Raw genomic sequence first — 19,571 nt, 5'->3', positions numbered from 1 at the left:
GATGGATGACAATTTTTTTTTAGGTCTTTTGCAATATGCTTCTCATATTTGCTCAGTTTAAATAATGGTTGGCTGGGAATGTAGCCTAGTGGTAGAGTGCTTGCTTAGCATGCATGAAGCCCTGGGTTTGATTCCTCAGTACCACATACACAGAAAAAGCCCGAAGTTGCACCGAGGCTCAAATAATAAGAGTACTAAAGCTTTGAGTGAAAAGAAGGTCAGGGACAGTTCCCAGGCCCTGAGTTCAAGCCCCAGGACTGGCAAAGAAACAAAACAAAACAAAAAAAAGAGTGGTCCTTTATTTCAAGGTCAGGCCTTTCACTTTTTTCTTGGAGTTGAAACTTAACATTTCTGCTAGGTATAGTGATGTACACCTCTAATCCTAGCTACTGCAATAGCTGGGGCAGGAAGATCACACATTCTAGGTTATATAGCCAGACCTTAACTCAAATAAACAACCAAAAAAAAAAAAGTATTCCTAACCTTAAACAAGTGAATGCCCCTCACTGTAACAGCTTCTTGGGATTACCTGGCCTATATATAGATGGGCGGGATGGAAGGATTTGTCCACCTGGTTTTGGATCTTCTTTCTTTTTGGATCTTGTTTCAACCTCTTGAGGTCTTCTATTCTCTCTATGCCTTGTACATTATATTAAGAAAAAAAAAGAGGTGAGTGAAATATAACCTCCTCGCTACGGTGATTATTGTAAAGTGTCTGTAGTAGTTAAGTGTGCAAAAAATGTTAATAGTGCCCAGCACTGGTGGCTCACCCCTGTCATCCTAGCTACTCAGGAGGTTAGATCATAGGACCACGGTTCAAAGCCAGCCTGGGCAAGAAAGTCCCTGAGACTCTTATCTCCAATTAACCACCAACCCCCTCCCCCCCAAAAAAAAACCAGAAGTGGTGCTGTGGCTCAAGTGGTACAGCACTTGCAATACCCCACCCCCCAAAAAAGGTTAGCAATAATAATTAATAATCCTATTTTTTAAATGGGTGCTTTAGCCTAACTGGGTTTAGAAGGACCCTGCAGGGAACTTTGAAGCCTCTGGCTCCAAATGCTGACGTGCATTTTGGGGTGCTTCCCCCCCTCCTCCCCAACCTCTCCCAAAAGGATGGGGTTGGGTGGTCTCTGAAATTCCCCGCTTTCTAGGTGGTCCGGGCCTGCGTCCAGGGCTTCCGGCGCGGGGCGGTGGGGCGAGAGGCTTCGCGGACGCGGGGAGGGCGGCGCGGGGAGGACGCAGTCTGCGGGGAAGCCCGCCATCGAGGACCTCGCCCACCCGCGGGTAGGTGTGTGTGTGTGTGTGTGTGGAGGGGGAGGAGACAGGGCTCCGCAGCGACCCAGCGCCGCCAGAACCCGGCCGGACGCTGTTTACTTGGCTCCGCTCCGCCCCCACCCCGGCAGCGCGCGGCGCGATTGGAGGAGCGTGCTGTCAGTCAAAGCGGGGTTTTCCCAGGGGTGGGGCCTCTCCTTCCTCCCCCTTCCCCCTCCCTCCGCACTTCCTCATCTTGGGCCGCGTCCCCTCCCCCTGTCCCGGTCCAGGTCCGGCTTCTGAGGAGACTCGGAGCAACCGCGGGGGACCTTACGAAGCTCGGCGTCCCTGGACGCGGCGAGCGGGGTGCTGACGCTTATCCCCCCCATTTCCCCACCTCACACACATAGACAAGTTCTCGTCCTCAAGTAAGCCGTAGCGGGAGAGTGAAGGGGCGGAAGGGAAACCGGGAGTGGGGTACTTCAAAGGCCTCGGCCACCCCGGCCTGGAGTAGAGGTAAGGCTGGGGAAGACGGCTTAGGCCGCGGGACGCCTGCCACCCCGAGCTCGCTCCCGGAGCGACTCGGTGGTGGTTGGGGCCGGGCCTGCGCGGGGAGGCCGGGCCTGCCGCCGAGGGGCCGCGCGTGCGCACTGCGGGGCGAGGGGGGGGGCGCCTGCGGGCGCCACTACTGATAGCCCGCTGAGCACGGTAGTTAGGTAAATAGTGAGCGCGTACAGCTCTGTAATCGTGATGAGAAAAAAAGGGCAATAACTTTTGGGGGCGATTTGATGAGATCAAATGTTGATATAAAGCGTGTGTTAAACTCTTTATATATATATATATAGAGAGAGAGACAGACAGACAGACAGAGACACAGAGAGATCCTAAACACCAGCATGATTTTTATGCCCATTTTACGGTTGAGAAAATCCGGAACCACTTGGAGATTGGGTTCAGTGTAGTAAGTTGTAAAGTCAGGCTTTTTCTTTCTTTCTTTTTTTTTAATTATTATCTGTAAGTAGTTGTACAAAGAAGTTGCCATTCTACAAAGCAAGACAGGTTGTGAACTACAGCTTCCCCCCCTTTGTTTCTGTTCATGTGTGTGTGTGTGTGTGTGTTTCTCCTTTGGAGACATTTGTTACACATGCAGGGTAGATTCAGTGAGTTTCTAGGAGTATTTTGTGGGGCTGGAGTTTTGACTTTGGGCTATTTTGACTGTAGGACATTTGTGTGTCTGATCATATGTGGAAAGAATCACTTTATACATTCATTGAGTGTGTACAGGAGTGGGTGGGAATTTTGTGTGACTGAGAAACTTTGGGTTAGGGAGGGAGGGACTTTTGCGGATGAGGTAAGAGCCTCCATCCCCACCCCTTTGCAGAATGACAGTGCAGGGAAATGTGGAGATTCCTAATGCATCATTTTTATGTCACCACCGCATCAAAATGGGATTTAATCAGCTCTTACTCATTTTCCAGACAATGGGGGATGTACTTCGAGGGGATTTCAGCATCTGGTGCGTGGTTAGACTCTCAATTTTTTTTTAATCCTTAGCTATGGATATTGGTGGAATGTTTATTGTTAGTTCAAACTTCACAGCAATCAGTGATACTGTATTAATATCCTGTTGCCACAGAACATGAGTCAGTAAACTGATAATGAAAATATTATACTTTGTGAATGCTTTACTAGGTGCCAGTAATTGTGTGTGTGTGTGTGTGTGTGTGTGTGTGTGTGTTATGGATTTGAATTCAGGGCCTTAGCATTGTCCCTTACTTTTTTTTTTTTTTTGGCCAGTCCTGGGACTTGAACTCAGGGCCTGCGCACTCTTCCTGAGCTGCTTTTGCTCAAGGCTAGCACTCTTCCACTTGAGCCACAGCGCCACTTCGGGCTTTTTCTGTTTATGTGATACTGAGGAATCGAACCCAGGACTTCATGCATGCTTGGCAAGCACTCTACCACTGAGCCACATTCACAGCCCAGGACTGACTCTTCATGGAAGCATTTGATAATTGCTCCCCCTGGAAGCTACACATGGGAGAATCTTTGTTCTACATATGTAGGTGACCATGTTGTCCCCCATCCATGGGTGTCCTGTGTGTGTACACAGTGTGGCTGAGTGTTGATGCCTGCTTCTGGATGCCCACACTAGCAGCTTCTTTGGGCCCCAGGAAACGGTGGGGTCTGACTCATCCCCCCCTTACCCCCAGTACTGCTGTGCCTGGGGGCCCGGATGTCCTTGTTGGGTCAAGTCGACCTGATTAAGGTACAAAGCATTGTGGGAGGTTGCTTATCTGCCTCCTCCTACTGGCCACTCTTCCTCCTGCAGGAGCTGTGATTTAGCCTCTTGGCCAGCCTGCTTTTTCCTGCCAGTGTGCCCAGCTTAGTTCTCATGCTGAAGCCTTTGTCTTGCCTTCTCTGCTGAATACCTTCCATAGCTCTTCCCGAGGCTGGTTTTTCCTCATCTCACTTCAAATGTCACCTCACCAGAGGGGCCTTCCCTGACCTCCTTATGCAAAATAGGCCCCCCCTCTCACTTTCTATCACATTGCTATTTTACTTTTTTTGCGTGCGTTCATCATGTTGTGAGAATATATTTGCAAATGAGAAAGTACATGCACAGAACTTGGTGGCTAGCATAGATTTTGTTTGTGGTTTCTTTTTTGCCAGTCCTGGGGCTTGAACTCAGAGCCTGGGCACTGTCCCTGAGCCCCTTTGTGCTCAAAGCTAGTGCTCTACCACTTGAGCCATGGCTCCACTTCTGGCTTTTTCTGAGTGATTTATTGGAGATATGAGTCTTACGGACTTTCTGTCCAGGCTGGCTTTGAACTGCGACCCTCGGATCTCAGCCTTCTGAGTTGTGAGGATGACAGGCGTGAGCCACTGGCTTCTCTTTTCCTAGAACAATAGTGGAGAAGGCAAGGATCATTTTAGTCTTCCCAAGTGTACTCAGACACTGGGGAACAGGATGGGTGTGGCTCTGCTGAGTGTGTCCAGCACAGCAGTAGAAGAGATAAAACTGGACTAGTGCGCAAGGTGTGGATGAGAACCAGAACCTGATCTCGCGAGACATCACCCTTGGAGAGTTACAAGCACGTCTTGCTGGTTCTCAGGCCCCCCCTGGGCCATGTTCAGGAGCATGGGTGCTGAACCTGGCTCTGCCCTCCACCGATAGGCGGTCCGATGAGGACCACTGGACTATGAGCTCTACTGGGAAGCATCAAGACTAACTGGTGGCAAGTGTTTAGAATATGAAATACTCCAAGGGGTACCAGGTAGTGAGGAAGGGATCTAAAAGGAGATGACATTGTGGATATTCCCTAGAAATATGGTGAAGACCCCGATCTCTTTTTTTTTTTTTTTTTTTGCCAGTCATGGGGCCTGAACTCTGGGTCTGGGCGCTGTCCCTCAGCTCTTCAGCTCAAGGCTAGCGCTCTACCACTGGACAGCGCCACTTCCGGCTTTTTCTGATTTTGTGGTACTGAGGAATCGAACCCAGGGCCTCATGCTTGCAAGGCATACACTCTATCACTGAGCCACCTTCCCAGCCCACCCCAATCTCTTATGAGACATAGAGGTCAAGGTAGAAGATTTGGAGTAAGGCTCTGTTGGATTAGAGGGTCTTTGCTGACCATCCGCTGAGTCAGTAAAGGCCCTAAGAGAAACCAGGCCTGGGGCTGGAGGCGTGGCTCGGTTGGTAGAGCGTTAGCCAATGAGCAAAGCATCAGGTGCTGAGTTTGAGTCTGAGTCTCTCACACACAAACAAAAAAAGAGAAAACGGACCTGAAACTGCCTGACTTCCGCTAGGGAAACAGCTAGAGCAGCTGGTTCACAAACCTAGCCTGCATTGGTGTCCCCTGGGCTTCAGCAGGTCCCCCTCTTTTCTCACTGGGCCATACCTTTCTGGTGCCAACCCTCCCCTCCTCTCGTCCCCCTCCCCCCAGTGTCCCTGAACATGGGCCTAGGGCAGGCTTCAGTCTAAGGAGAGTGACAGGGAAGGGATTGGGGTAGGGGCCGCTACATTCCAGCCCCCCACTAACCCTGGTAGTCCCTGTGGCCACTTTGGGAAGTTTCCCCTTGTTCTCCCCGTGACCTGCCTGGATGATCACTCTGACTGGAATGAATGACTGCTTGTCTTGAGGCCATTCATCCCTGCAGAGCTGAGCACGTCTGCTCTGAGGACCTGGTCCTGAGCCAGTTTCCTCTGAAAGGCAGGAGCCCCGTGTCCCGCAGCACCTGCGGGCAGGTCAAGCCTGGCCTAGGCAGGTGTGTGTAGAGGGGGTACTGTGGGAGTCCTGCTCAGAGCCCCAGCTGGCAGTTCTGGGTGGCAGAGGGGTGCCTGTGAGTCCTGGTCCCTCCACACGCCACTTCTGCTTCTACAAGTGTGGCTGCAGCCTGATGCTGAACTGGCTCATAGACAATACCAATACTTTCTTGTCTAGAGAGAGGCGACTCACAGATGCATGAGCACCACTCCCCTGCACCTAGAGAGAACACCTGGAGTTGCATCCCAACTACCCTGCCAGCCCCAGAGAAACTAGTACGCTGGGTTTAATATTGGCATCTGTGTGTGCACATGCACACCAACACTGATACTTGAACTCAGGGCTTGGGTACTGTCCTTTTAGCTTTTTTGCTGAAGGCTGGCACTCTACCACATGCACTGTATAGCTCCACGTCTGGCTTTTTTGGTAGTTAATCGGAGAGAGAAGAGTCTCCCAGATTTTTCCTGCCTTGGCTCGCTTTGAATGGAGATCCTCAGATGTCATTTTCTTGAATAGAGTCATAGGCATGAATTGCTGATGCCCAGCTTGAATTTAGGATTTATTCTTCTTCTGTATGTACAGTTTTATGATGAAAGTGTGCATCTGTAAATAATATACATATGGTATTGTTTTAAAATCAAGCTCAAATACCATTACACTGTGTTCTGTCACAACCTGTTTTTGTTTGTTTGTTTTGCTTGCTATTATAGCTGTGAGTTGTAGCTCTGGTTCACTCATAGTCACTATTATATAGCATTTCCTGGTAGGAATTTATGCTAGTAAGTATGTATTTCTTTTCAGTACTGGGGTTTAAACAGCTCCCCACCTTGCACTTGCTAGGCAGGTGCTCTGCTACTTGAGCCACTCCTCCAGCTCTACAGTTTTTGTTGCAGTTTCCTGCCCTTTGTTGTTAGAACTGCATCTTTGGCTTTTATCTGAGTCTCTTCCCAGGCCTCAATACCATATTTGATTTATAGCGTATTTCTTAGAGCGAAATTGAGGGATTAGGTAAGTCAGCTGAGGCATGTTGGGAACGGAGAGACAAGAGGAGACTTGAGACCTCCAATTCTTGTTGTTTCCAGATGGGGCTCAGTGTGTTTTGTTCCCACAGCTTGTGACTGAGGCCAGTGTTCCCTCCTGCATTCAGTGAGCTCCTAGCTGCTGGGAGGTTCGCCGCCTCAGTGCAGGGGCTGAGGGGAGGAAGGCTGGAGGAGACAGCGGACGGGGTTGCACGGGGAGTTCTCAGCAATTTTAGTAACAGAAGAGCACTAGGCAGAGGTCAGTGCTGTACTGGTGAGGGTTAGCTTCCTTAGGATTGTGTGGTCATGAGTCAGGCCCTGACCTTTGAACTCAGCCAGCAGAGCAGGTGTTGAGCCAGGTGTGAGTTGCACACCTGGGTGGTTGTTGCAGCGTAGGGTGGTTGTCTCTAGTTTCCTGTTATTGTGCCTGCTGTGGTCATCTCAAGACCGGGCCCAGGGCCCAGGTGGTACTCCTGTGCCCAACGCCTAGGCTGGGAGCACTGGCCTGGAGTCCTTCCTCCTCTGTTTCTTATCAGGCCCCTGTAGCCTGGTCTTTGTTTTTGCCACTCCTGAGGCTTGAACTCAAGGCCTGGGCACTCTCCCTGAGCTGCTTCTGCTCAAAGTCAAGGCTAGCACTCTACCATTTGAGCATAGCACCACTTCTGGCTTTTTTTGTTTATGTGGGACTGAGGATGCTAGGCAAGCACTCTGCCACATTCTCAGCCCTGGTCCTTGTTTCTAATAAGGGGACTCTTCCCCCTTCCCAAGGTCCTCCAGCCTTAGTAGGTGCCAGAACAATGATTCTCTCTTGTTATCTCTCTCTCTTTCTTTCTCCCTCTCTCTCTCTCACACACACACACATTCACACTCACATATGGATATGAATAGAGAAAGAGGTGCCAGCTGTGAGCAAAAAAGCCTAGGTAGAACGAGATACCCAGAATTCAAACCCTGGCACGCTAGTACTCATTGCACGTATACATACACATGCATACACAAACACACAAATGTCTTATTGCACATATATACTTGTACTTTGACAGTTGTTTTGTGGGTGTTTTTCTGTGTCATCACAGGCTTTCCCATCGTTTTTGATGGCTGTATAGTATTCAGTATATGATTAGTCCAGTGCCAATGCTGTGATAGAGTAGACTTGCCGACTCAGCAAGTTCTGGCCCATTAGGTAAGAGAAGCTCCCTCCAACACAATTTTCTACAGCAGCCCCTTTGTCCTCAGCCAGTCTGGTGGACATACGGAACATTAACAGCATGGAGGGAAGGTGTGGTGTTAGCTGGCTGTCACTGTCACGGATTACTGGAGGTGATTATGAGGTTTACTTTGGCTCTTGGTTTTGGACAGTCAGAGACCAATTGTCCCTATTGCTTTGGGCCTGTAACAGGGCAGCACAGCATGGCCGAAGCACGTGGCCCAGCCACAAGCTCACCTCATCAGTGAGGAAGCAAAGAGAAAAGAGAAAAGGGGAGGGGGAGGAGCCTGCCCCCACAATTCCCTTTGAGGGCGTGCCTAAGGACCACCTGCCTGGTTCTACCTCTCAGGTTCCACCATCTCCCAATTAGTGTCAATTAGCAAGCCTGTAACACAGCTGGACTATGGCTGGCACTTGCCACCATAGGCTGACCTCTGGAGGATTGTGGTTGCATGGGTTAGGAGTGGTGAGCTAGTGGGGAGGCTGGGGAGGGGAGCCAGGCCCTGTGGGGGTGGAGCTGGAGCCAGGGCCAGGCAGCTACAAGGCACCACTGGAGGTTCTTGATCTCCCTGCGCTGCATGGGGAAGAGCAGCATCTTTTTTTTTTTGTCAGTTGTGGAGCTTGAACTCTGGGCCTGGGCGCTGTCCCTCAGCGATTCAGCTCATGGTGAGCGCTCTACCACTTGAGCCACAGCACCACTTCCAATTTTCTGATGGTTTATTGGAGATAAGAGTCTCACAGACTTTCCTGCCGGGGCTGGCTTTGAACTGAGATCCTTGGATCTCAGCCTCCTGAGTAGCTAGGATTACAGGTGTGAGCCACCAGTGCCCGGCTTAGAATAGTGAGTTTTGTCTCTGGGTGGCGAGAGGAAAATGCATGCACAGTGCTGCTGCCCTGTGGCCACACATGGTGACTTCCACCAGGTGTCACAGTCCCTCTCAACTTAACCAGGTACCTGCAGGGTCCAGGCTGAATTCTAGCACAGGTGTTTGGCAGGTGCCTTTGGCCTGCTTTGTGGAGGCGGGGGGGGGGCAGTGGGTGACTCCCCAAGAGGCAAGGAGGGGGAAGGACAAGAGTGGTCAGGCTCAGCTGCCCCTCCGTTCTCCCCCTCTTCCCCCCTCTCCTCCCGCATGTCAGGAGGGGGCAAGACTGGCCATGGGCTGAGGAAGCCATCAGTCTTAGCTCTCAGGGAAGCAACTACCCCCTGAATGCTTTCTATGCTGTCTCTTTTTTTTTTTAAGTTTTAGCAAGGATTGATTGATTGATTGATTTTGGTGCGGGTCCTGGGGCTCGAACTCGGCCTGAGCTGCTTTTGTTCAAGGCTATTGTGCCATCAGATGGGAAAACAGTACTTGGAAAAAATGTTTATGCTACGTGTGTGTGCATGCCTCTGATCAATGCTCTCAGGTGTGTGGCCTCTCGGAACGGGCGGGGCCTTGCAGTCCCCCTGCCGTGAATCGGAGGCATGGAGCTTGCACAATGGACCTCTCAGAAGATGCCCCTGTACACAGGTGTGTCGAGCCGGGCTCTGCTCTCCCAGAACTTCTCATCTCCCAAATGAGCCAGCCCTGGGGAAGAAAATGAGCCCTGTCACCAAGCAGGGTCAATTGTGGACCTGTGTAGGGCACCTGCAGAATGGTGGATGGGAACCAGGACACCTGCTGCTACTTGTCCCTTAAGGCAGCCCCAGTCCCCTTGCCAGCCCTCAGTCCCAGGTCCCAGGGATGGCCCACCGTCCCAGCAGTGACAGGAGCACAGAGACACCTAACATAGACTCCTGTCCAGGAATGTGTCAGCCACGTGGGCCCATGCTGGCTCCGATCAGGCCTATCAGGCCTAGTGGCAGGCATGGGGGTGGGCAAGGAGGACACTTGGGCCACCAGTCAATCTGAGTGTCTAGCTCTTTGTCACACCAAGAGCACCACCCACACAGATTCCTTATCACAGTACTGTGTCACCTTGACCTTTCAGGTTAAAAACAAGTCACCCCTAGCAGGCGTGACTGTGTCTGTATGCGGGCCACTGTCCTTTGCCTCGTGGGACCTGGCAGGGCATGGGTCTCTGTTGCAGGAGAGTACGTGGGGCTTGTCTACTTTCTAGTCTGTTCCATGCCGTGGGTGATCTGGGTGAACCCCTTGCAACCTCTTAGGCTGCAGGAAACCAGCCGAAAGTTTCTCCATTGCCCGGAGCTTTCCTGCCAGTCTTCTTGAACTCCCTCTGCTGTTCTGGCCTGTCCTGTTGAGGGCGCTCTGGAGCCAGGTGAGTTAGAGCAGGGTTAAAGCCTCAGTCCTCTGGCAGGCTGAGCTGGCTTTATATCCAGCTGTTAATGAGCGTCCGCTGTCTCCTGTGTAGCTCAGAGATGGCATCAACCATGCGTAGGCCGAACAACAGAATCACATAGAGCATTCAGTGAGCACCTGGTCAGCCCCTGATTGGTGAAGCGGGGAATAGTTCTTATTAATGCTGCATCCGAGTCTGCTTTCTGTGGCCGCAGTGGGTTTGAAGGGCGGTGGAAGAAGCATTGTGGAAGCAGCTTTTTCCTTGGGAGGGGAATTCGGGACTCCTGAGTGCTAGATTCTGAGGGCACCCCCTGGGGAAGGATACCCGGGAGCCCTTGCTCAGAGGCTGGCTCAGCCTTTGCTTAGAACCTTCTTCCTGACGCTTCTTCCGGTTCCTGTCTCCTCCTTGCTTGCTTGGGTTTTGTCACCTGGAGTACTTACTGTGTTCCCAACACCCCCATCGCCTCTGCTCCTAGGACATAATCTTCACAGAGGATCTTGTCTGTTTTGTTTGCTGATAATCCCCCAGCTCACTCCAGGGAAGCTCACTCATTATTGAACAGATGAATCAAGGAGTGAAGGAATGAACCAACAAACAGTTTCTCGACCAAGTTATAAAACTATGGTTCAGAAATGATGTAGAGTAACTTCAAGTGTGTGTGTGTGTGGGGTGTGCGCGTGCGTGCGCACATGCACGCATGCATGCACACACATGGGGTGGGGGGCAGATGAAATCAAACAGATTAAGACAGTGTCACTGTGCAGAGAGTCGTTGGATGGATTCTTCAGCTTCTTAGAACTGGAAGGGACAGACTATTCACATCTGAGATAAAGGAGGAGGGTGACAATATTAAATATGAGTCAGGGTTTTTCTTCTTTACGTTGAGGATCACTGTTTAAGACTCTCGCTTCCCCTCTTAGAGTAGAAGAGGGACTCCCCACAATCCCACGGTGCCTTAATGCCAGGCTTGTTTGCTTTTGCTAACATTACACAGGACATGGACTTAAAGCCCACCACTTCCGTTGACAGCTACACTTCCATTTTTCTGGTGATTTTGGAGATAAGAGTTTCATGGAAGGGCTGGGAATGTGGCTTAGTGGTAGAGTGCTTGCCTAGCATGCATGAAGCCCTGGGTTCGGCTCCTCAGTACCACATACGCAGAAAAAGCCAGAAGTGGCACTGTGGCTTAAGTGGTAGAGTGCTAGCCTTGAGCAAAAGAAGCTCAGGGACAGTGACCAGGCCCTGAGTTCAAGTCTCAGGACTGGCCAAAAATAAAAAATAAAGTCTCATGAACTTTCCTGCTTGAACTGGCTTTGAACCCTCAGATCTCAGCCTCCCTTGTAACTACAATTATAGGCATGAGCCACCAGCGCCCAGCCAATTGACATATTTTAAACAAATGAGCAGTGCCCGAGGCTGCTAAAGGGAATGGGTGTCATCCTTCAGTTGCATTAATAGAAGCAGAGTATGCAGATCAAAGGAGGCGATGTTCTGCTCGGCCGTTCTACGGCCAGACCATCCTGAAGTAATGTGTCCTATTGGGGATTCTGGGGACTGCGTTTTGGAGTGTTGGCAAGCTTAGTGTACCCCAGAAAAGACGCCCCAATGACCAGGCCAGCCCGCTGATACACTGCTGTCGTCCTTACAGCCAGGTGGGCACCACGGCAGGGGCTGAGTCACCCTCATGGAAGGGAGAGGACCCTACCGGATCTACGACCCTGGGGGCAGTGTGCCTCCAGGAGAGGCGTCCGCAGCTTTTGAGCGCCTAGTGGAGGAGAATTCCCGGCTGAAGGAAAAAATACAAGGGATAAAGATGTTAGGTAAAGCAGACTGTGCCCCCTGCCGGTGAGCCCCCTCCTTGCAGCCCAAGACCCCAGTCCCTCCACCCGTCGGGAGAGAACGCAGCCAGCCTCCGCCCATCCCACCCTCTCTGTCCCTCCAGGCCCACAGGAGTGTCTTTATGCACTTCCAGAGCACTGGGACATTGGTCCCAGGCCCTGATTCCTCACCACCCCTGAGGGTCATAGAGGGTCATAGAGGGAAGCAGGGGGGAAGGACTAGGAGGCCCAGTTCACAGACCTGGACCCAGAAGGGTCTCGTCTTTGTGAGTGTGAGGGGCAGAGGGCCAGCTGCATGTTGGCAGCAGGGATGGTCCACTGAGGGGTCCAGGGAGCCGAGCTGGCTTGAAACAAGGTACAGCAGCCCCCTCAGCCTCTCTTCTGGCTTCTGCTCAGCTGTTCCCCACTGCCTGGAGCAGCCCCACATTCCTCCATACCACTGCCGTGTCCCAGGCGCCTGGCTGGTGCCACCTCCTCCATGCAGGCCTCAGGGATTTCCCACCTTCTTCAATCCGAAACCTCTTCCTTTGCTCCCTTCTCTGCTTTCAGCCTGGAGGATGAGTTTTAAAATGCTACCTCTCTTCTTGGCACATCCCTGCCCGGGACGGCAGATGGGAGGGAAGGTGGTGCGGTTGGTACTAGCCAGGGTCTCCTCCTGCAGCAGCCCCTGGCTCGGGGGCTTAGTGGTGGCCACCCTAGGCTACCACAGTGTCGTCTCTCCCCCCCCGCCCCCCACTTTCCACACTCCCCTCCCCGTTATTTCCTGGCTTGCTGGTACCTTTTCCTTTCTCTGGCCCATTTCCGGTGAAGAGTTAGAAAGTGGTTGGTTCTGTGTGACCACAACATAGTGGACGTTGTTCAGTCCAGGACTTGAGCCTCCAAATCCAGGCACCGGGCAGGGTGGGAAAGCCAGTGCACGGGGCTGAGAAATCGTCTGCTTCTCCACCCCTGAACCTCTAGGGGAGCTCATGGAAGAGTCTCAGATGGAAGCATCCAGGCTGCGGCAGAAGGCCGAACTGCTGGTCAAGGACAGTGAGCCACACACGCCACCTCCTTCCCCCTTGGACTCCTTCGACCACTTGGCTGAGCTCACAGGTACAGAAGCATGTGGGCACCCCGCCTTCCTGTACCCCAAACTGCTGAACCTTTCTTCCTCTTGCCTAACTCCCTAATCCAGTGAAACCACAGCATTTATCCTGAGGCCACAGTTCCTCTTCATTCCCCAAGGTCAGATCTGGAAAGGACTTCAAAAATAATCTTGTTAAAGATGACTGTTGACTCAGCGCCTCCTGAGGCCCTGGCAGACATTAGTAGTCAATCACAGCAGTTGACTTGAGTCCAAGATGTGGCCTCAGGACCTTTACCAGCATATTCGACAGATACGTAGCAGTTGTTTGCCAACCATAGCACTCCAGGTGGCCATCCCTTATCAGGCTGAGTTAGCGTAGCTGAGTTGCAGAGAAGACTCTGCGCTCATTATTAGCCAGTTTTGGTTTATTTCAGTGTAGGTTAAGAGAAAGGAGGGCAATGACCAGGTGCTGAAGCCCTGCCTTACTTCAGTCCAGCATGTGCCAAGTCCAGGGCAAAGTCTACTCAGCGCCACCTGCTGGCCCCTCCCTGGCCTGGGTGATAGCCTGCCCTTTGGCTGGTTGCGACATTTGCTGAATAATAGACCAAGGTTGGAAAATGGTGATATAGCTGCAGCCAGTGGCCATTTCCAATCTCCGCCTGCCATGCCCATTCAGCATGTCCTGATCCTGACGTCCATCCTGAGCCCGTGATTGATGCCAGGGCTAGCCAGAGTGAGGCACTGAGCCACACTAGGGAGTTCTTGGCAGCCAGGGCCCCAGCAGACTGGGGAAGTAGAACTGAGTGAGAGTCCTGGTTTTGTAATTGCTGGCTCTGTGATTGTGGGTAAGTCGGTGACCTTGTAAAGCCTCAACTTCCTGTAGAGCCAGGCACCAGCGTCTCACACCTGCAATCCTAGCTGTCAGGACGCTGAAGTCTGAAGATCAAAATTTGAAGCCAGCCCAGGCAGAAAAGTCTGTGAAACTCTTCTCTCCAATTAACCACCAAACAGCTGAAAGTGGAGCTGTGGCTTGAGTTGTAAACCTCCAGCTGTGAGTAAAAAAAGCTAAGGGACAGCGCCAGTCCATGAGTTCAAACCCCAGTATCAGTACACAAAAATTTAAAAAATGTATAAAGGCTGGGTGCCGGTGGCTGACTCCTGCAATCCTAGATATTTAGGAAGCGGAGATCTGAGGATCTTTGAAGCCCACCTGGGCAGGAAAGTTTGTAAAACTCTTATCTCCAATTAACCAATTAACACAAGCCAGAAGTGGAGCTGTGGTACAAGTGGTAGAGCACTATCCTTGAGCTTTGGGGTTCAAGGACCGTGCACAGGCTCAGAGTTCAAGCCCCAGGACAGGCAATAAAAAAGGCAGGGGGCAGAGATGGGATGGTCATGAAAATGGCCAGGAATATGTTTATAAAACCCTTTGTTACTTGTAGATCACTGTCTTTATCATGGTGTGGAGTAGCAGGGAATGGGGGGTGCTTTTGGTTTGTCCCAGTGAGTTGAGGGAAAGGGGGTCTCTATATTCAAGGTCTTATCTCAGTCATTCCATGGCCAGTTTTCCTAGGCTACCTGGGCCTGGAGAGTCTGCCTCTATTTCTCCAACTAAAGTGGAGAACTCTAAGAACTCTTCTGTCAAGCACTGTTCTTGGGGACCCCTCTCTAGGCTTCTCCTTTCCCAATGTCTACAACTGTGCTGTCTTGATTTTCCAGGGAAGGATACAAATGTGCCAGCACCTGTTGCTGCCTCGGTATGTTCCAGAGAGCCGCCAGTACCTGTGCCCAAACCTCCATCCAGTGTAAGTTGCATTTGGAGTCGTGGCTGGAGGTTGCCTGACCTTCCAGTTCCTGCTGGCTGATACAAGGACCAGAAGAAAGAGGGTTGGAATCAAGACTGTACAATCTGGAGCTGGGAGTGTGGCTTAGTGGTAGAATGCTTGCCTAGCATGCATGAAGCCCTGGGTTTAATTCCCCAGTATCACATAAATAAGAAAAGTTGGAAGTGGCTCAAGTGGTAGAGTGCTGGCCTTGGGCAAAAGTAACTTAGGAACAGTGCCCAGGCCCTGAGTTCAAGCCTTAAGACTTGGGGGTGGGGGGAGAGGAGGGGAAGACTTCAATCTGGCTAGTTAGGTAACATTGAAAAAGTCAGCCTCAAGCTTTGAAAGGCTCAGTTTCCCCCTAAGACTTGTCAGAAAAACCCTGCTATGTGCAAGGATTGCTCTAATTGGCTGAGGTGTCTGATGTGAAGTGAGGAGCAGTGGCTGTCGCCAACACTCAGAAGACACACCAACTTGGTGTGGGTCACATCATCAAGATGACCCACAAACTGTGCCCTGCAGATTTGGCTTGAGACGTTTTCCATGGTTTTCTAGCACAAGCCCTCAAGCATCTTCATCCTACAGATCAGGCCTGGGGAGAGAAAGGTCTTTATCAGGGTCCTTCAGGTACCTGTGAAAATGTAGAAGGAAAGGGGGACTTGGTTAGAGCATGGCTGAGACCAGAGTTAGGGGTCATGGTGACTTTGAGGTTCAGTTGGATGCTAGAGTGGAGCTGAAACACAGTGTCTGCAGGCCAAGTTTAATGGGGAAGCTTACAGCCAGGGTAAAGTTCAGATGGACCATGGACCTCAGTTGAACAACCAGTGAATTCTACTTGGTATTGTCTTGGGGGGTAGAAAAAGGTGTGGGTTTGGTTGGCCATCTTGGGTTTGGAAAAGTCTCCATATCCGTTGAATCATCTTTGGGATTCTTTTCAACCTTTCCACTCACTCCTTTGAGCAATCTGGGACAGGGCTGGCAAGGCCAGCATAGAACCTTGTCTGATGGCAGCCCTAAGAATTGCCATCCGTGTCACCTTGAAAGAGTAGTCAGAGCCATCTGGGCCTAGGATACAGCCCTGGTGCCATCGCAGGACTTTGGATGCAGTCTTTGTTTTTCGTATTAACTAGTGTTTTCGGTCTCCACATCTGTCCCAAGGGGAGGGGATAAGGAGACCTCGTCGTCTGACTCCAAGGGGAGGGGATATGAAACTCAGACCCATTCCTTGAGTTGCTTTGAGGACTAATAGAGTTCGCGAAAACATTTGAAAAGGACCAGACCTTCAGAAAGATGCGATTCTGAAGCACTAACAGGGCAAAGTCCTTGCTCACAGATGAGTAGAGTAGCCAGGCTGGGCCGAGACCTCAGATCCCATGCGGGTTCTGGTGCCTGTCTGCAGCCTGGCTGTGTGGTCTCATGCCAGTTTCCCTGGGAGCTCAGCGGGGCTGAAATCCCGATGTGAGACAAGACCTTGACCTTCTACACCCTTGCTGCTCTCAGCAGTGGGGTGCCGGAAGGCCAGAGATACTGTTCTTGGGTCACTCCTAACTGCCTTCTGCACAGGGCACCTCCTCTGAATTTGAAGTGGTCCCCACTGAGGAGCAGAATTCTCCACCAGAGAGCGGCGGCCACCCCAGAAACACAATGGTGAGTGGCCAGGCAAACCCCTTGGGCACGTGGTACTGTCTCCTCTCGGTCTCAGCCACCTGATTCTGTATGAGAGGCCTGGGGACCCTCGGATCCCTTGGGCTCCCTGGAGTCACATGGGGACACACAGGGGCTGGAGGAGGCAGTGCTTCTCGCTCTTACATGCAAATCACTCTGGCAACTTCCCCAAGTTGGGGCACCCTACAGTTGTGACAGCTCAGGCACTTTGTCAGCCCTGTGAGTTTCTGAACAAGTCCATTCTCAGGCTATGACTCAGATTTGGGGGGGAGGGGGTCTGTGGGCTCCTAGCCATCGGGTGAGGGAAGAGAAAAGTTCCAGAGCCTCTTGCACAGGTTCTTGGCTCCTTCTAGGAGTACATAGGTTGGAGGCTAAACTTTTGCTCCTTAACACATCTGCACCCATCACGCATACAACACAAGTCTTACAGCTCTGTAGCAGTCACCCGCATCCTTATTCTGTGCCTTCTAGCACTTGCCATCATGGTTCTAACGCATCTTCCCTCTGCTCTCTTAGATGGAGAACCGCTGCAGGGTTCTTCAGAGGTCTTCAATTCTGTCTTCTCCTTCCCCGTCTCTTCCTTCTTGGAGTTTTCAATTGTTATGCCAACGCTATGTGTCCTAACCCTTCACCAACACTCCAACTCCCACAGCCTGGTTCACAGGTGGCTGTGTCCAGTGGCTGTGGTGGCTCCTTGGTTGCTGATTGCTGCTTCTGTGTCACTTCCCCTCCCAACCCCCAGCATGGGGCTGGCCAACTTGTGCAAGCATTTTAGCTTTCAGCACATAGAGGCTTACCACCACATCTGGCAGCCCTGAGTATGAGACAGGGTCTCTTGTCTCCTGGGACCTTAGTTCCCTTGTCCTGTTCTGTCCCAAGGGCTGTGAGCTGCTGGCTGAGGCGGCAAGGTCCCCTACTTGGAGCCGTTTCACTCTGACTTTGGACCAGTGCTTTTTATTTTTTTCATTTCGATCAATACTATTTTATTTTATATGATCAGATGTACATAAGCATTGCGCTCATCTTTGTGTTCCTCTCCTAATGAAGCACTACCTGAATCTCATTAGTCCTTCCTCTGCCCCCAACCCCCTTAGAGTTCCTGGTCTACACTAAGCCAGGACCAGACCACTTCCTTCTGGAAGCTTGTAGGCTAGTTGGTGAGATCTGAGGGATGGGAAGAACTTCATGAGCCTTGATTTGAGGGAGGCTGGCTGGGGACTTGAGCACAGGGGACCTGCTTTTGTAACCAGGCCAGGGAGCTGGCCAGGCCTGATAGCATCAGCAGGTACCATTGTTGGTCCGTGGACGTCGCTTGGTCATAACCAAGGCAGTGTTCTTGGTGGGAGTGCTCTATCGCATAGAGAAAGTGGGTTTGAACTTCTTTTCTTCTTCTTCTTCTTCTTTTTTTCTGGAGCTTGAACTCCAGAGCCTTGCACTCTCTCCCTCATCTTTTTCACTCGTGGCTGGTGCTCCACCGCTTCAGCGGCAGCTCACCACTTGAGCCATGCCTCCCGCCTAGGTTTTTGCCGGTTAGTTGGAGATGGAGTCTCACAGACTTTCCTGCTTAGGCTGGCTTCTAACAGCAATCTTCCAGGTCTCAGCCTCCTAGGATTACAGGTGTGAGCCACTGACACTGGGTTTGTTCCATTTCTTAGATGGTTTACTAGGCTGGAATTCTCCACAGTATCTAGAGCTATGATTCTTAACCTGATTTTGGGGAGGGGGGTCTTGGTGCTTCGAGAAGCGGTTGAATGTTTGGACCTGAAAGAATCCTTCAGGACCAGCTCAGGGGACTACATGGATGCAGGCAAGGCACAGGAGAAACATTATTGTAAGATTTATTAGAGGGCCCCTATCTCCCCGGGAGAGGGAGCATATGGTGTCTGCCCCTATACAAGTGGGGGAAATGAGGTCTGAAGTGAGGTAAAATGAGTGAGTGGGTGGGTCTGGGCAGAGAGAGGGAGTGGCCAGCTGTAAGGCAGGAACTCCAGGGCTGGGAGGAGCTCAGGTCTGGGTGGAGCTGAGGACCAAAGGTACGGATAATACTTACAGGACCATTTTCTATCAGATAATCCATGAGGTCATGAATGGATCCTTCCCTAGTTGTCTCCCTGAGCTAAGGAAGCAGGGACTATAGGGTTATTCTCTCTGTCTCTGTGTCTGTCTCTCTCCCTGGTCTTTTCTCTAGGATTGCTTCTCTTTCAGCTTCATTCCTCCTATGAGAGCCCTATGAGGGAGAAGAACAGGAAAGTCTGTGTGTACATGCTGTGGATGAGGGTGCTAAGGCCCAAGGAAAGTCCGGTTGACCCGGGCTAGAATATGGGCTGAAGGTGGCCCTGGATGCTGCTCAGCTGGCTGTTGATTGGCCTAGGAGTCCTAGATCCTCCCCTATGAGTCAGCCCCAGACAAAGGAGCCTGTGTAACTCCAGAATTTCCCTGGGTTTAGCTGAGGCCCCAGGGGGGAAACTGAGTCATGGGGCATGCAGAAGCAGTGGGAGAGCTGGCTGGCATTACCTGTTCAGGCCTCACTGAAGAGTGGTCCTCCTCATCTTCTCCCTGCCAGGAGCTGGGCTCCCTGCCCCATGAGGACAGCAACCTGATGCTCCATCTGCAACGCCTGGAGAACACCCTGAGTGTGTGTGCCGAGGAGCCTGACCACAGCCAGCTCTTCACCCACTTGGGCCGCATGGCTCTCGAGTTCAACCGGCTGGCCTCCAAAGTGCACAAGAATGAGCAGCGCACCTCCATCCTCCAGGTGAGGCCGGCAGGGAGGGCTTGGCGATCAGGCACTGGGCCTCCGAGGGCTGGATGGCAAGTGCACTTTGGGCTTCTTCCTACAGCGGTGAACAGAGTTAGGAAGTTGGGAAGATATGAGGAAGAGGAAGGAAATGGGGAAATGGAGAGTGGGGAGTGTAAATTCTTGACTAGGGGATTCCTAGGGGTGTGGATGTGGTACTTTGAGCATGGTCCTTTCTTTGTTCTTCTTGGGGTGGGAGCTCCTTACGTATTCTATCCCTAACGTAGACTCGATCAATATTCCCACTTCCTAGGTGAGGAAACCAAAAGGAATGACCTTTTTATTTTAAACCCAAGGTCACCCAGCTGTTAAATGGTAGACCTGGAATCAGAACCCATGCTCATTTTTGTTGGTTGT

At 51.6% G+C, this 19,571-nt stretch overlaps 1 protein-coding gene across 2 annotated transcripts in view; it reads left to right on the top strand.

Annotated features, from left to right (window-relative positions):
• Positions 1-1,521: 1,521 nt before the first annotated feature.
• The window catches only part of Tnip1 (TNFAIP3 interacting protein 1), a 42,109-nt gene continuing 24,059 nt past the window's right edge, over positions 1,522-19,571 (top strand). For both annotated transcript variants that reach the window (XM_013033811.1, XM_013033812.1), the window contains exons 1-6: positions 1,522-1,767; positions 11,671-11,842; positions 12,821-12,955; positions 14,649-14,734; positions 16,316-16,399; positions 18,981-19,172. In XM_013033811.1, coding sequence (XP_012889265.1) covers positions 11,707-11,842; positions 12,821-12,955; positions 14,649-14,734; positions 16,316-16,399; positions 18,981-19,172 — 633 coding nt within the window. In that variant the 5' untranslated portion in view covers positions 1,522-1,767; positions 11,671-11,706. The remainder of the gene's footprint in view (positions 1,768-11,670; positions 11,843-12,820; positions 12,956-14,648; positions 14,735-16,315; positions 16,400-18,980; positions 19,173-19,571) is intronic.

Source organism: Dipodomys ordii, unplaced genomic scaffold (genome assembly GCF_000151885.1).
Source record: "Dipodomys ordii isolate 6190 unplaced genomic scaffold, Dord_2.0 Scaffold177, whole genome shotgun sequence".
NCBI lineage: Eukaryota > Metazoa > Chordata > Mammalia > Rodentia > Heteromyidae > Dipodomys > Dipodomys ordii.
This window is presented reverse-complemented; position numbering and strand designations above follow the sequence as displayed.